The 15,528-nt window shown below is 36.1% G+C and overlaps 1 protein-coding gene across 4 annotated transcripts in view; it reads left to right on the top strand.

Moving 5' to 3' along the window:
• Nucleotides 1-15,315, top strand: part of KATNBL1 (katanin regulatory subunit B1 like 1) — a 59,108-nt gene extending 43,793 nt beyond the window's left edge. For all 4 annotated transcript variants that reach the window (XM_047862240.1, XM_047862238.1, XM_047862239.1 and 1 more), the window contains 9 exons: nucleotides 1,402-1,532; nucleotides 2,458-2,498; nucleotides 3,950-4,229; nucleotides 7,807-7,925; nucleotides 9,052-9,102; nucleotides 9,192-9,281; nucleotides 9,647-9,736; nucleotides 10,543-10,636; nucleotides 12,908-15,315. In XM_047862240.1, the coding sequence (XP_047718196.1) occupies nucleotides 1,416-1,532; nucleotides 2,458-2,498; nucleotides 3,950-4,229; nucleotides 7,807-7,925; nucleotides 9,052-9,102; nucleotides 9,192-9,281; nucleotides 9,647-9,736; nucleotides 10,543-10,636; nucleotides 12,908-12,940 (915 nt within the window). In that variant the 5' untranslated portion in view covers nucleotides 1,402-1,415 and the 3' untranslated portion in view covers nucleotides 12,941-15,315. The remainder of the gene's footprint in view (nucleotides 1-1,401; nucleotides 1,533-2,457; nucleotides 2,499-3,949; nucleotides 4,230-7,806; nucleotides 7,926-9,051; nucleotides 9,103-9,191; nucleotides 9,282-9,646; nucleotides 9,737-10,542; nucleotides 10,637-12,907) is intronic.
• The last annotated feature ends 213 nt before the right edge of the window (nucleotides 15,316-15,528 follow it).

Genomic DNA, 15,528 nt, shown 5'->3' with positions numbered 1-15,528 from the left:
AAGCTTTGCTGCCTCACATGAGTGTCCTGTCAGGGTGTTTATCTTGTTACTGCAATTATTTATTTTTTTAAAAAGTCTCATCGTAGAGGTTTTTAAAAAATTTTTTTTAATGTTTATTTATTATTGAGAGAGAGAGAGCGCGCAAGCAGGAGAGGGGCAGAGAGAGGAGGAGACACAGAATTCGAAGCAGGCTCCAGGCTCTGAGCCGTCAGCACAGAGCCTGACGCGGGGCTCAAAACCACAAACTGTGAGATCATGACCTGAGCCGAAGTCGGACGCTCAGCCAACTGAGGCACCCAGGCGCCTCATATCCTAGAGGTTTTTTAATCTGAGGTGGCAGGTAGAAGGGATGCCCAGGGATTAGTGGCAGGAGATCATAGAACACCCTGAAATTATTTGCACATTTTTGTGTGTTTGTGCGTATTTTTGGAAAATTGTCTAAGGCAGATTTTCTTCTAAGAGGTGTATCAGAAATGCTGTGGAGCTTTTTTAGAAATATAATTGCTTTGGGCTTCACTCCAGAGACCTGCTGAGTTACAGTCTGAAATTAAGGCACAGAAAGATATGTTTTCTAAAAGCTTCCCAAGTGATCCTTGAGAACAGCATCTCTGGTCCATCATCTACATTAATTCCAGGGCCTGGCATATATAGTGAATGCTCAGTAAATGTTGAAAAAAGGAACAAGGGAGGAACTTGTATTCAGGTCATGGGCTGAAATAAATTTCTTATGTGAAACCTGGGTGCTAGTCAGGAAATCAGTAATTTATTCTGTTACATATAGGAAGTAATAGCCTCTATTTCCTCCCCCTCTTTGGATATAATTGAAGAACTGAGGAATAGTGGAATGGCTTTTCAAAGGGAGAGGAAAGCTCTGGAGACCTAACTGTAAGAATGAAAGAAAAATTTAAGGATTAGACATAAAACAAGTCAGATATATATATATATATATATATATATGGTTTGACTTTTATTCCTCTGGCTGCTTATAGTTGTATTTGACCCACTGATTTTGATTCTAAAACTAGACATCTATACATTTGGATGTCATTGATACTTACTATATAGACCTGATTTCATAACCTATAAATTTAAATTTAATATATGACTAGTGATAGGGCAAATGTGGAGATTGACATGTTGCATTGGCAAAAAATATATGCCATATTATTGTTTACTGGCTGCAACTAAAGAATGAGAACAGAAAGAGCCTAATTTCCTGGAATGCCCTGCCTTGTGTTTCCTCTGTTTAAGGTTAAAAAGTGTATAAATTAGAACCATGTCCTCTGCTTTACTCATAAACCTCTTTTACATAGTGTTGTATTTTTATGTGTCTGTTAAGGAAATGATCAGGCTCTTTTGCTTTTTGTATTTTCTATTTATTATTTTTGTTTTGTTGTTTAGGTATTTAAGAGATTATGGCAACTGAGGCCCACAATGTTAAAAAACGAACCTTTTGTAATAATATTGAGGATCATTCCACTGATCTTCCTAGAAAAAGGATCTCTAATTTTACTAATAAGAACATGAAGGAGGTAAGTGCATGGTTTCTAGGAAATGGGTGAGAGAGTATCTTAATCTGTTCATGGTGCTATAGCATAATACCATAGACGAGATGACTTATAAACAGTGGAAAGTTATTTCTCACAGTTGTGGAAACTGGGAATTCCAAGACAAAGGCCCTGGCTGATTTGGTATCTGGTTAGAGCTCACTTCCTGGTTCATAGTTGTCTATCTTGTCTGTCTTCACATGGTAGAAGGGGCAAAAGAGCTCTCAGGGGTCTCTTTTACAAGGCCTCTAATCCCATTCATTAGGATGACACCTCATGACCTAATCGCCTCCCAAAGGCCCCACCTCCTAATATCATTCATTTTGGGCATTAGGATTTCAACATGAATTCTGGGGAGACGTTGTCATTCAGTACATCAGATAGTTTACACTGTTAAGTCTATGGATAGTTTTGATTAAACTATTTAAACAACAGGAAGGTGACCATTTGCTTAGTCTCCCAGAATTAGGTAGAATTAATGAAATACTGAAAATTGTTTATATTCCAAAAGCTGTAAAAACTTTATGGACAGTATGCTATTTTTGATAAGATATCATTTAAATATGGCAGTTTAATTTTAAAGAGGAATCCCAGAGGTGCTTTTGGTTCACCACTGCAAGGCTCATTCATGCCGATAGAATTTCTTTTAAATGATATTAAAAGTCAGTGTACTTTAAGTACCATGCAAATATAATATATGACTAGTGACCTAGAAAATAGTGAGATGAGTATGTTGCTTTGTCAAATATACCTACATAGAGTATTGTAACTAAAGATTGAGACTACAACTTTAATCTGGAAAATTTAACTATTAGATTTCAGATTTGTTGATATCAATCACAAAGTTTACATAGCTTCACAAAAGAACTTTAATATGCTGTTAATAACTATATCTACTTTTATCTTTCAGGTTAAGAAATCTCCAAAACAGTTGGCTGCTTACATAAATAGGTAAGAGCTTCTTTAAAGTTTGTGGGAAACAGAAATGTTGAAAGCTGGGTAATAGTGAAAATAGGGAAAACATTAATTATTCTCTTCTATTGTTACAAGTAACTATTGTCAAACAGCTCCTTTGTGCCAGTCACTGTGCAAAACACATCAGTAATATCTCTTATCCTTACAGCAATCCTACTAGAGAGGTATCATTGCCCCTAACAGTTGATGAGAAAAACTAAAGATTTGTGATTAGTTCAGGGTCATACAGCAGAAAGTAGTGAAAATGGCATTCATTCTCTAAAGGCACTTTCTAGTAAACTACTGGTTTTCAAAATGTGATCCGATAACAGTGGGGTTCCCTGAAGCCCTTTCAGGGAATTTGTGAAGTCAAAACTATATTCATAACAATAACATTAATTCATCGTTTTCATTTTTACACTCTTACCAGTGTACAGTAGTTTTCATATTTGATACCACTGGAGACTGAATGCAGAGTCGGATATGAGAATCCAACTGTCTTCTGTTAGGCCAGATATTAACGATTTTGAGCAAATAGAAAGAACAGTGCCATTCTTCTTACTATATTTTGTTTTGTTTTGGAAAAGATAGGATTTTTCTTTTGCAAAATACTCTGTGTTAACATGTGACAAGCTTATTATTTATTAAATGAATCAGTAAGTATTCTCAATTTTAGAGTCTGATACAGTAAATATCAGTAGATATTGGCCACATAAAAACATTCTTTTGAAACTTCAATAATTTTAAGAATTGGAAGGCATCCCAAGGCCAAAACGTTTGAGAATCACCATGCAGAACTGTGAGATTTGCTGTATTGTGTTTCATCTTATTTAAACAAATAAAATATACTTAAGTTTAATCAGAGTAAGTATTCTTTTTTATAATACATTAAAATATATTTCAGATTTGCACAATTCAAACTAATATTTCATTTTATTATTTTTCTTTGTAATATTTCATTAAAAAAACCTTTGTTTTTAATGTTTATTTTTGAGAGAGTGAGAGGACAGAGCGCGAGTCAGGGAGGGGCAGAGAGAGAGGGGACACAGAATCCAAAGCAGGCTCCAGGCTCTGACCCATCAGCACAGAGCCCCACACAGGGCTCGAACTCAAGAACCACGAGACCTGAGCCAAAGTCGGACGCTTAACCAACTGAGCCACCCAGGCACCCCTGTAATATTTTATTTTAAAAGCATCTAGTTATTATGCCTTTTCAGTTTCATTTGGTATAAAGTATTACTTTTTTCATTGCTTTCTAGATGGTTTGTAATTTCCTTTTTATTTTCCTCATCAATCTAAGAGTTAAGATTTTTTTTTTATTCTATTTTCTTCTAATTTTAGTGGATTGTAATCACAAAATGTGGCCTATTGAATCTTTCTGCTTAAAAAGTTGTAAAGGTTTTCATGTGGTTCTTTTTCATTTAAAAAAAAATCAATTCTTTTTACAGAACAGTTGGACAAGCTGTGAAAAGCCCAGATAAACTACGTAAAGTGATCTATCGCAGAAAGAAAGCGCATCATCCTTTTCCAAATCCTTGTTATAGAAAAAAACAGTCCCCTAGAAGTGGGGGCTGTGACATGGCAAATAAAGAAAACGAACTGGCTTGTGCAGGTCACCTGCCTGAAAAATTACGCCATGATAGTCGAACATATTTGCTTAACTCCAGTGATTCTGGTTCTTCACAGACAGAAAGCCCATCATCAAAATATAGTGGGTTTTTTTCTGAGGTAAGTCATTTATATGAGGCTAACTTTATCCTATTACACTATTGGCTTTTTCCTTTGTCATATTCTGCTAGCAGAGTAATTCACTGTGCACTGAATTTAGACTTAAGTAATTGTAACTCCCTGAGCCAGTTTTCTAGATTAATCAAATTTGAATCAGTAGTTATTCCATTTCGTTAAGTCATGATATCTGAGATAGAATGAAATGATTGACAAGCTGCAGTAAATATTCAAAATGGCAAGTTGACCAGTAGAGATTTAAAGGAAAGGAAAAGAAGAAATCTTGCCTGAACAGTGGACCACCAAAGTCAGTTATCCAGGAACATTTTGTTTGACTCTCAAAATTACCACTGGAAGCTTCATTCAGGCAACCCCCCTGAGATTTTCTGCTTTTGTAGCTCAGGTAAAGTTAGTTGTTTGAACAGGTTCAAGGGAATATTGGGTGATAGAAATACTCTAAAATTGGATTGTGATGATGATTGTATAATTTTATAAATTTATTACAAATTGTATTGTATTACATACTTTCAGTAGTTGAGTTTTATGAAAAAACACCTCAAAAACAAAAATAAAGCAGCTTTCTTTTAAAAATGATCATTTGTGGGGCACCTGGGTGGCTCAGTTGGTTAAGTGCCTGACTTTGCTTAGGGCATGGTCTCATGGTTCGTGGGTTAATGCCCCACGTTGGGCTCTGTGCTGACAGCTCAGAGCCTGGAGCCTGCTTCGGATTCTGTGTCTCCCTCTCTCTCTGCCCCTCCCCCACTCATGCTCTGTCTCTGTCTTCAAAAATAAATAAACACTGAAAAAAATAAAGTAAAAAATAAAAATGATCATTTGAGGCTCACCTAGGTGGCTCAGTCAGTTGAGCATTCGATTCTTGGTTTCTGCTCAGGTCATAATCTTACAGTTTGTGAGCTTGAGCCCTGCATCAGGCTCCACAATGACAGTGCAGAGCCTGCTTGGGATTCTCTCTCTCCCCCTCTCTTTCTGTCTGTCCCCTGCTGGTGTGCTTGCTCTCTCTCTCTCAAAATAGGCTTAAAAAAAAAAAAAAAAAAGGACATTTCACAAATAAGTTCTTAAAAAATAGTCATTTGAAGGAATAGTTTGATAAAATTTATAAACATGACTTTATAATTATTATCGCATGTGTATTGTATATGTTGTAGAAAATAAACTCAAAGGAAAAACTTATTCATAATCTCAACATTTCGAAATAATCACGTTAAATTTTTGATGTATCTTTTTCTCTTCATGTTATACATGTTGCTTGATTACTTGATTTTTAAGTTTAATAAATTTGGATTTTTTTCCATGTAATTAAGTAATGGTTCTACAATTTTTTGATGGATACATAACATTAACTTCTTTTACTATGAGTTGGTACGCTTAGTATTGTTCTATCTGGCATGACAACTTGAAAAACATTTTCTGTGGCATACAAGCAGAAAATCTTTTTAGATTAAAATGATATTAAGCGTGTAGGTAAATGAAAATGAACATTGCATTTAGGATAATAAATACAGGTAAAGAAGAAGAGGGATGCCTAGGTGGCTCAGTTGGTTGATTTCAGCTTGGGTCATGATCCCACAGTTGTGGGATCAAGCCCTGCATCAGGGTCTGTGCTGAGCATGGAGCCTGTTTCTCTCTCTCTCCTTCTCACTCTCTCCCTCTCCCCCTCTCCCCCTCTCCCCCTCTCCCCCTCTCCCCCTCTCCCTCTCCCTCTCCCTCTCCCTCTCTCTCCCTCCCCCTCTCCCCCTCTCTCCCTCTCCCTCTCCCTCTCCCTCTCCCTCTCTCTCCCTCTCCCTCTCTCTCCCTCTCTCTCCCTCTCCCTCTCCCTCCCTCTCCCTCTCTCCCCCTCTCCCTCCCTCTCCCTCTCCCTCCCTCTCCCTCTCCCTCCCTCTCCCTTTCCCTCTCCCTCTCCCTCTCCCTCTCCCTCTCCCTCTCCCTCTCCCTCTCCCTCTCCCTCTCCCTCTCCCTCTCCCTCTCCCTCTCCCTCCCTCTCCCTCTCCCTCTCCCTCTCCCTCTCCCTCCCTCCCTCTCTCTCTCCCTCTCTCTCCCTCCCTCTCTCTCCTTCCCTCTCTCTCTCCCTCTCTCTCCCTCTCTCTCCCTCTCTCTCCCTCTCTCTCCCTCTCTCTCCTTCTCTCTCCTTCTCTCTCCCTCTCTCTCCCTCTCCTCTGCTCACACACACATGCTCTTTCTCAAGTAGAAAATAATAAGATAAAAGAAAGATGGAAAATTAAACATTGTTAAGTAAAACCATACAGTGGAATATTATTTGACCATTATAAAGGAGTGAAGTACCAATACATATACTACACTATATATAAACCTTGAAAACATTATACTGTGTGAAAGAAGCCATATCAAAAAGGCTAACTGTTGTATAATTCAATTTATATGAACTGTCTAGGTAAAGTCATAGAGTCAAAAAGTTGATTAATGGTTGTCAGGGGCTGGCAAGAAGGAAGAATGGAGTCCAGGGTTTCTTTTAGACATGATGAAAATGTTGATTAAAACTGATCGTGATAGGGGCGTGCCTGGGTGGCTCAGTCAGTTGAGCATCCAACTTCGGCTCAGGGCATGATCTCACGGTCCGTGAGTTCGAGCCCCGCATCGGGCTCTATGCTGACAGCTCAGAGCCTGGAGCTGCTTCGGATTCTGTGTCTCCCTCTCTCTGACCCTCCCCTGTTCACGCTGTGTCTCTCAATAATAAATAAATGTTTAAAAAAATTAAAAAAAAAAACTGATCGTGGTCACAGTTGCACAACTCCATGCAAGTACTAAAATCTACTGAATTGTACATTTTAAGTGGTTAAGTTTTATGGTATGTGAATTATATCTTAATCTGTTATTTTTTAAAAATGGATCTAGTTGTTCCAGTTCTAAAATTAATCTTACAGAAATATTTGTACAAGTGCATATAAGTGAAAAACAAGGTTTTCAAAAACACAATATTGTAATATTTTAATTTTGTATATCTAATTTGTCTCTGTCTAGAAAATGGTTTTTTAAAGATACATACCAGTCTGTTAACTGTGATTAACAGTTAACACTTCTAGGGAGTGATACTAGATTTTTTGTGGGCAGATAGAGATTATTTACTTTTTATTTGATACAGTCCTGTGCTATTTGAACTTTTTACAACAGGAGTGTATTACTTTATTATATAAGAAAAAATGAATTTAAATATTGGTCATGACTGAATTTTTGTGGTTTCCTTCTCATGTTATTCAGTTGATAGTGACTAGCCTATAGATATTTACTTTTTCCTTTAATCCACATTATAAATTAAATCCCAGGCTTATAGGTGAGCTAAATATAATTTATTTTATAAATTGGTGAGATTTAAAAAGAAAATGGTAGCAAACAAAAAGTATTGATAAAAAACAAACAGGTCCTAAATTTATTCAGATCATTTGTTTACTGTGTTTAACTGCAACATTGCTTTGGCAGGGGGCAGTAAAAGGAGTCACCTCTGCATAATTTTAAAATATGTCTACCAGAATCATTTAATTGAAAAAAAATGGTTTCATGTCATGTTTCAATGTGCTTTTTAACAAATTAGATTACTGCCTTTCAGGTTTCTCAGGACCATGAAACAATGGCACAGGTTTTGTTCAGCAGGAATTTGAGATTGAATGTAGCTTTAACGTTCTGGAGAAAGAGAAGTATAAGTGAACTTGTAGCCTATTTGGTGAGGTAAGTGTGACCTTTTATGCTTTTGTTCAGTTAAAGCAATTTCCAGTGTTTTGTCTTGAAGTGCCTCTTTCTTATGTTATACTGGGTAAAATTTTAAACTTCTTATATTTAGCTTCACTAGTAACAATATAGTTTAAATTACATTTATCACCAATCTAAGAGTAAACAAAATACAGAAAACCATTGGTTTCATCATATTGAACAAAACTATTACCTTCTCTAAAATTTTTACAATATAAAACTAAGAGATACCAGTATGGGGAGAATAACCTTTTAAAAATCCCCTTTGAGCGGGGCGCCTGGGTGGCTCAGTCAGTTAAGCGTCTGACTTCAGCTCAGGTCATGATCTCGCGGTTCATGAGTTCGAGCCCTGTGTCAGGCTCTGTGCTGTCAGCTCTGAGCCTGGAGCCTGCTTCTGATTCTGTGTCTCCCTCTCTCTCTGCCCCTCCCCTGCTTGCACTCTGTCTCTCTCTGTCTCTCAAAAATAAATAAAAACTTCAAAAAATTAAAAACAAAAAGTCTCCTTTGAGCGAAAACTTTAATCATGGCCTTCTTCAGTGTATTCAAGTCTCTTCTCAAACAGTACCTTAATGAGGCCTTCCCTGACCACCTTATTAAAAAACATTTCTTGGGGCGTCTGGATGGCTCAGTTGGTGGAGTGTCCGATTTCAGCTCAGGTCATGATCTCACAGTTCGAGGGTTCAAGCCCCTCATTGGACTCAGGGCTGACAGCTTGGAGCCTAGAGCCTGCTTTGGATTCTGTGTTTGCCTCTGTCTCTGCCCCTCCCCTGCTCTCGCTCTGTCTCTCTCTCTCTCTCAAAAATAAATAAACATTAAAAATATATATATTTCTTCACTCCCAATCTTTCTGGTTTTATTTTTTTTCCATAGCACTTACTACTATCAACATGCTGTATATATTTTACTTGTTTGTTTATTGTCTGTTTCTGCCCTCTCCCACATCCTACTCTGAAATACATGTCCTTTCTCTTTGTTTACTGCTGTATCCCCAGCACCTGGCTCATCAGAGAGACTCAGATCATTTGTTGAATGAGTAAATTTCTCAAAAGCAGTGTGAAGGGTATAAGCAAGGAAATCTGTTCTCTAAGCAGTTTTGTACCCACAGGATAGAAGATCTTGGAGTTGTCGTGGATTGCCTTCCTGTGCTCACCAATAGGTAAAAATAATATTTTTCAGAAAAAAAGTAAGTTTAAATAGAAGGGCAGATGACCTGTTCATATTTTTACAACTTAGTATTTATTTTAGTTTACAGGAGGAAAAACAGTACATCTCACTTGGCTGCTGTGTAGATTTGTTGCCTCTAGTCAAGTCCTTACTTAAAAGCAAATTCGAAGAGTAAGTGCTAATCTCTCAATTCACTTTTCTCTTTCAACATCCTTGATTTTGTTTCTTGCGTGTATATAGTGATAGATTGAGCTACATGAGACATGAATGGTGTCTGTTTTCAGAGAGCTTTTAATCCAATTAGGAAAAGAACATGAGATGACTGAAGAATAATTACAAAAGAATCTATAAACAACTTACATAAAATACAGCTTTTGAAAGCAGCAAAATAAATTTTTTAAAGGGGAAAGTGTGTGTGTGTGTGTGTGTGTGTGTGTGTGTGTGTGTGTGTGTTTTGAAGTGGGGGGAGTGTATCTTTTTTGGTAAAAGCTTCTTGGGTGAAAGCACTTGAATTTTGTAACAAAATGTCATTTCAGATATATAATAGTTGGTTTAAACTGGCTTCAAGCAGTCATAAAAAGGTGGTGGTCAGAGCTATCATCCAAAACAGAAATTATAAATGATGGGTGAGTATATCTTTAAAAATAAATTCTGGCTACTAAAAATTTTTTCAGAAAAGCAGTTTGATTAAGCTAGGTGATAATTCTATTCCATGATCACCATTAAATAATAATTTATTTTCTTCGTTTTCAGAGAAATAATAAATTGGAATAGTGTTCACATGTGAAAATTACATATGGAAGTTGAATTCCAGAGCCCAGTAACCCCATGTATCTCTTTTTCTGGCAGAACCTTACATGTAATTTTAGGAGGAAAAAGCAAAGCAGTGATTTAACCCTCATATCTGTTATAATGAGTAAGGGAGGAAGAGAGAGAGGACTTTTGGTGGATTAAGTATTCAGGCACAGAGATCGAAGCATCCTGTAGCGTCTTTTGACTACCTAGACATTAACCTGAAAATTCAGTTGGATGATTATGTACTATAATTATCATAATTTGAATATTGCCTTGATGTAAAAGTCTGTGGGTGTTCTACCAAATGAGCCAGATTATCATGAAGCTGCAAAAAAATATCCCCCCAACAGTTTGATTAAAGTCCATAATTTTCTCTTTAGGCTCTCAAAAATTTCCCACTTCATACCCAGGAAGAGGTTGTCCAAATGCTCCAAGTACCCAGTTTTCTTTCCTGCTTTAACAAATAAGTAATCTTTTAATTTCCATAACTAACAAGTATCATTGTAAAGAGTTGCTTGGCTTCAAACGGTACAATTTTCTCCATAAATACTTGAAATCTTAAAAACCTGTGTTCATTAAGTATATTTACTAAATACGTATTCTTATATTTGCATTTTCTCTCTTTTTTTCCTCATAGAAATATTCAGATTTTAAAGCAGCAATTAAGTGGATTATGGGAACAGGAAAATCATCTTACTTTGGTTCCAGGATATACTGGTAACATAGCCAAGGTAATCAACATTTAAGCTTATAAAGTTAAGTTTGGGGAGGCTGGGTGGCTCAGCTGGTTCAGCCTCCAACTCTTGATTTCAGCTCAGGTTATGATCTCACAGTTTGTGGGTTCAAGCCCCACATCAGGTTCTGCACTGGCAGTGCGGAGCCTGCTTGGGATCCTCTCCCTTCCTCTCTGCCCCCTCCCCTGCTTGAGCTCTCTCTCTGTCAAGAGGGATAAACTTAAAAAAAAGTTAAGCTTAGGAACGCCTGGGTGGCTCAGTCGGTTGAGCGTCCGATTCGGCTCAGGTCACGATCTCTCGGTCCGTGAGTTAGAGCCCCGCGTCAGGCTCTGGGCTGATGGCTCAGAGCCTGGAGCCTGCTTCCGATTCTCTGTCTCCCTCTCTCTCTGCCCCTCCCCCGTTCATGCTCTGTCTCTCTCTGTCTCAAAAATAAATAAATGTTAAAAAAAAAAAAATTTTCTGGGCTGATGGCTCGGAGCCTGGAGCCTGCTTCCGATTCTCTGTCTCCCTCTCTCTCTGCCCCTCCCCCGTTCATGCTCTGTCTCTCTCTGTCTCAAAAATAAATAAATGTTAAAAAAAATTTTTTTTCTGGGCTGATGGCTCGGAGCCTGGAGCCTGTTTCCGATTCTGTGTCTCCCTCTCTCTCTGCCCCTCCCCCGTTCATGCTCTGTCTCTCTCTGTCCCAAAAATAAATAAACGTTGGAAAAAAAAAAAAAATTAAAAAAAAATTTTTTTTTTTTTTAAAGTTAAGCTTAAAAATCTGTATTTAATCTTAATTAAATATTAGAAATGATGTATTAGTATTATGCATTCATAAATGATGTCTTTCAAATATCCAATACAATACTATTCAAATAAGGTCTAATGTTAATTTCATATTTGTAAATGCTTAAGGTCATCTGGATATGAATATAACTTTGACAAGGGACACAGGAATTAGCCTTTCAGTGTGTTTCAGATACAGCTATGGAAATGATGCGCTAGAGGGAATTTAATGAAGTAGTTCCAATTAGAGAAAAAGTTAACCCAAGTTAGCAAAGCATCTGAAAAGATAGACACACACAGGAAGCAAGGGGTGAGGAATGTAATCATATGATTTCAGGCTTATTTTTTACTTGGTTTTTGCAAGTGTCCTGCTTTTGGGGAAGTAAATGTTCCAATCACAATGAATTTGACATTGTTATTTATTTGCTTGTCTCTCTCTTTTTTTTTTTTTTTTTTTTTTATTTGCTTGTCTCTTAAAAGGAAAGATATGTTGCTAGTTTGGATTTTAACATTTAAACTCCAGAAACCATTAGTAATTAAAATATAAGTGCAAAAAAGAAGTCACTGTTAAGAAATATTTGCACCTTTTACTAGGCATAGTGCTATCATAAATGGGCATTAGTCAAAAATATACAAGCATTCTTTAGTTAAAAAAAAATACAGTATTCTAAATAAGAGGAATTATGTTGTGGATTTACCGGTAAAATTCTCCTTGGATACCCTCAGAAAAGAAGCAAAATGATGTATCAAACAAGTGTGTTACCACTGTGTATAATTTTACTCTGTAGAATTCTTAATGATGAAAATCTCATAAAAATCAATTTTCCAGTTTTTTGTTGTTTTAGTTTGTTCTTTTGATAATGGAAAAATGAAGTAAAAGTTGATAGAAAATGGAGTACTTACAGAACATACATCATATATCACCTTGTTCTGGAGGCACCTTGCATTCTTGGTAGTAGTACTGAAAAAATATTACCTCCTTAGAAATTTGCTTTCAATGAGAATTTTTTATAAAGAGAGAAGCTTTATCGTAAATATAACTTTACAATACTGTATTTATTATTGAAGATAATATTGAGTGATTGAAAGCTCTGTGAAGTTCCTTACCCTATGATAAAACCTCTTTTACAATATTAAACTCTCCACTGTAATTTGTCAAGGGTGGGAATCAGAAAGGCTGTCATCACGCTGGCCTGTGGTTTATATGGTGCTGAAGGAATTGCTGGGAATGATTTAATGATCTTGCGTAGCTATAAAAGCAGAGTTGTTTGATCACAGGAACCAAACACTCAGCACTTAACAGACACTTACTGAGTATGTGCTGTGTGCCAGGCCCTGTGCCAAGCAAATGCAGCTAAAAGTTGAGTAAGACCCATTTTTTTACCCTCAAAAGATCACGAAAGGAAGCTTAAGCAAATCAAGTGTCAAAAAAAAGAGAATTGGATGTGTTTATATATATTTACTATACCTGCTAATGGAATGTTTTGTTTTTTTTTCCCTAAGGATGTAGATGCTTATTTATTGCAGTTGCATTGAGAGACTATCTACTAAAAAGAGCATTTGATTATTCAAAGCGTCCCCAGACTAAGATTTCCAAAAAAAAAAAAAAAAAAGTCTCCTTTGAGAACTGTGAACTGTGGAAGAAATCAAAACTTTTTTTTTTTTCTTAAAAAGCCACACGTGAAACCACTAATGAAACCCTAACAATCTGCTTCACATTGAAGTGGAAAAATGTACAAAAGGAGCAGCTTCAACTTCAATGAGGTGAAAGTGCACTATGAAGATTGTTCCCCTTTGCTGCATTTGGGACTTATATGGTTATTTGGTAACATTGTTTAAGAACTACTGGGTCTTAATGCAATACTGCATAAGAATATAATTTATACTATGTCAGAAAGAAGACAGTACTTATCACTAGGAATCACAAAGACCAATCATCGTTACTTTTTTGAAGATTGTGTTTTATAAGAAAACACTTAAGTGTGTGCAGCTATTTTCTTATTTTGAAAAGACTTTGCAAGTTTAAAACGTCATAGAAAATCAGTACTAGAAATTTGTTGTCCACACTGAGATACTGTGTATACAAGATGCCTTAATTATTAATAAGCCAATGTGTATGATATGAATATCTGTTTAAAAAATTAACATCAAACATGCTCTGGCATGATAAAATCATGGAATTAAATCAGGGGTTTCCATTCATGTAGAACGTTGTTGCTAAAACTTACTCCATACCATTTTTAAAACTTGAGAATATTTTTAGTATCTCTGATTTTTCTTTGCCAGAATCATTGTGTCATGTGTGTATGTGTTATTCCTATATAAAAGAAAAGGTGAATATGTATTTGTATGAATGCTTAACTAGAAATGTCCGTGGAGTTAGCTAATTTATATTCACTTTTTATTGTATATAGATTTCTAATATTTTCAGTTCTGTATCATTTAAGCTTTCTTCATTTGAGTAAATTCACTAAATATTTCTATTTTTTGCTTTTTTAAATTCTTTTATATGACTTCTAGTTCTTTTTCACTACTCATGTTTTAAAGAATTACATACAGTGCTTTAGAAATGTTTACAGTTAGTGCTGACCTTGTGTTTTAAATTCCAACACTTTACTACCTCCTCCAATGGTTGGTATGAAATGCCAGCAGACTGTATGAGGTCTTTTTTTTCTTTTTTTAAGTATATATCTACCATTTTTAGTGTCAGTGAACCCACTTCTGGAATGTCTTAACAGCTATATATCGCATCTTGAAAGTGATTGGGGTTTAAATACCACTATTGGTGGTTCATGCATCATCTCATCTTTATAAGCCTGAGAGGCATCTGAGCAAAGATTTTTAGTAATCAAATTTCTCTGCAGTAATCTTTCAAGCACGTGAATGTAAATCTTTAGCATTTATCCAGTTAGCCACTACTGATGTGAATTCCAAACAAATAACTTTTTTTGCTTTAAAAATGTTATGTTTTACTGAATTCTCTATTTTTTGTGTAGCTGTATTTCATATAGCTATGCATTCCTCACAGTGAACATCCATTTTTGGTTATTTTCTTAAGTCTTTAGAATAATTTAAGATTACTGCATTTCTGTGATTTGAGAGTTGAGTTATTTAAGCATATTGTTTTTCAGGAGGTGGGAATTTGAATCGTAAACCTGCGTCATCTCTGTAAAACCTTAAGATGATGAAATATAACCTTTCTTTGTTCCTATTCCTTTAGTTACCACTGTCTTATCTAACAGTTTGAACCAGTTAACTCAGTTGGAGCGTGGTGCTAAGGAGGCTAAAGACAGGAGTTCAGTCCTTTCATAGGTTCACTAACTTGGCACACTTACACAGATTCGTGGCTACATATCGCAACTTCCTTAGGTATAGGTCTTTCAAATTCAGCTTTTAGTCACAAGGAAGATGGTGTGTATAGCTTAGCATCAACCTTTCACCTCAAATGGAAAGACAACTCAAATAATTGGTATATGTGATAGTATACACTTCTAATATTTAAAATAAACAATATTAATCATGTAATATTAATACTGTAATTATGTCACTATAATTTTCTGTGGGTAAGATCATTTTCTAAACACTATCTTGTAAAAATCAAATTTTAACAAATTAAAACATGGTAAGAGTAGGTAATATCCTGTTAACAGTGAGTTCTTGTGCCTAAGTTTGGGTTTGTTAAAGGAGAATAGAGAACACTTCATTTTATGTACTCGGAGCTATATAAGGCAACAGAGTCTTTAGCTCGCAAATATTCAGTAGCACACACCCCTAATTTCTGTTCTTGGCCTTTACAGTTTTTGTTAGTACCTACCCTTCTCAGTTACTGAGTTATGATTAGTATTATTTTTACTACAGTTTTTAGATTTTGGGGTAAAAGATGTTAAATAAGTAAATATTGTTGAACACTTTGGTTGCTGTTAAGTTTTTCTCATGCTATTTAATCAGAACAGTGTTGATCTCCAGAAAGAGCCAAAGAAAGTGTTTACAAAGTATTTTGGCTGTTGTATTGACCTAGATTAGGACAATTGGTGTCTGTCATTGCTCATTTGTTATTGTGCTGCTAAGAATTATACAGAACTGAGGGACTACCCAAGGTCTCTATGCCTTTTTACCTCTTCTAC

Source organism: Prionailurus viverrinus, chromosome B3, assembly GCF_022837055.1.
Source record: "Prionailurus viverrinus isolate Anna chromosome B3, UM_Priviv_1.0, whole genome shotgun sequence".
NCBI classification, from domain to species: Eukaryota; Metazoa; Chordata; class Mammalia; order Carnivora; family Felidae; genus Prionailurus; species Prionailurus viverrinus.
Note: the sequence above shows the minus strand (reverse complement) of the source record. Positions and strands in the feature narration are given on the sequence as shown.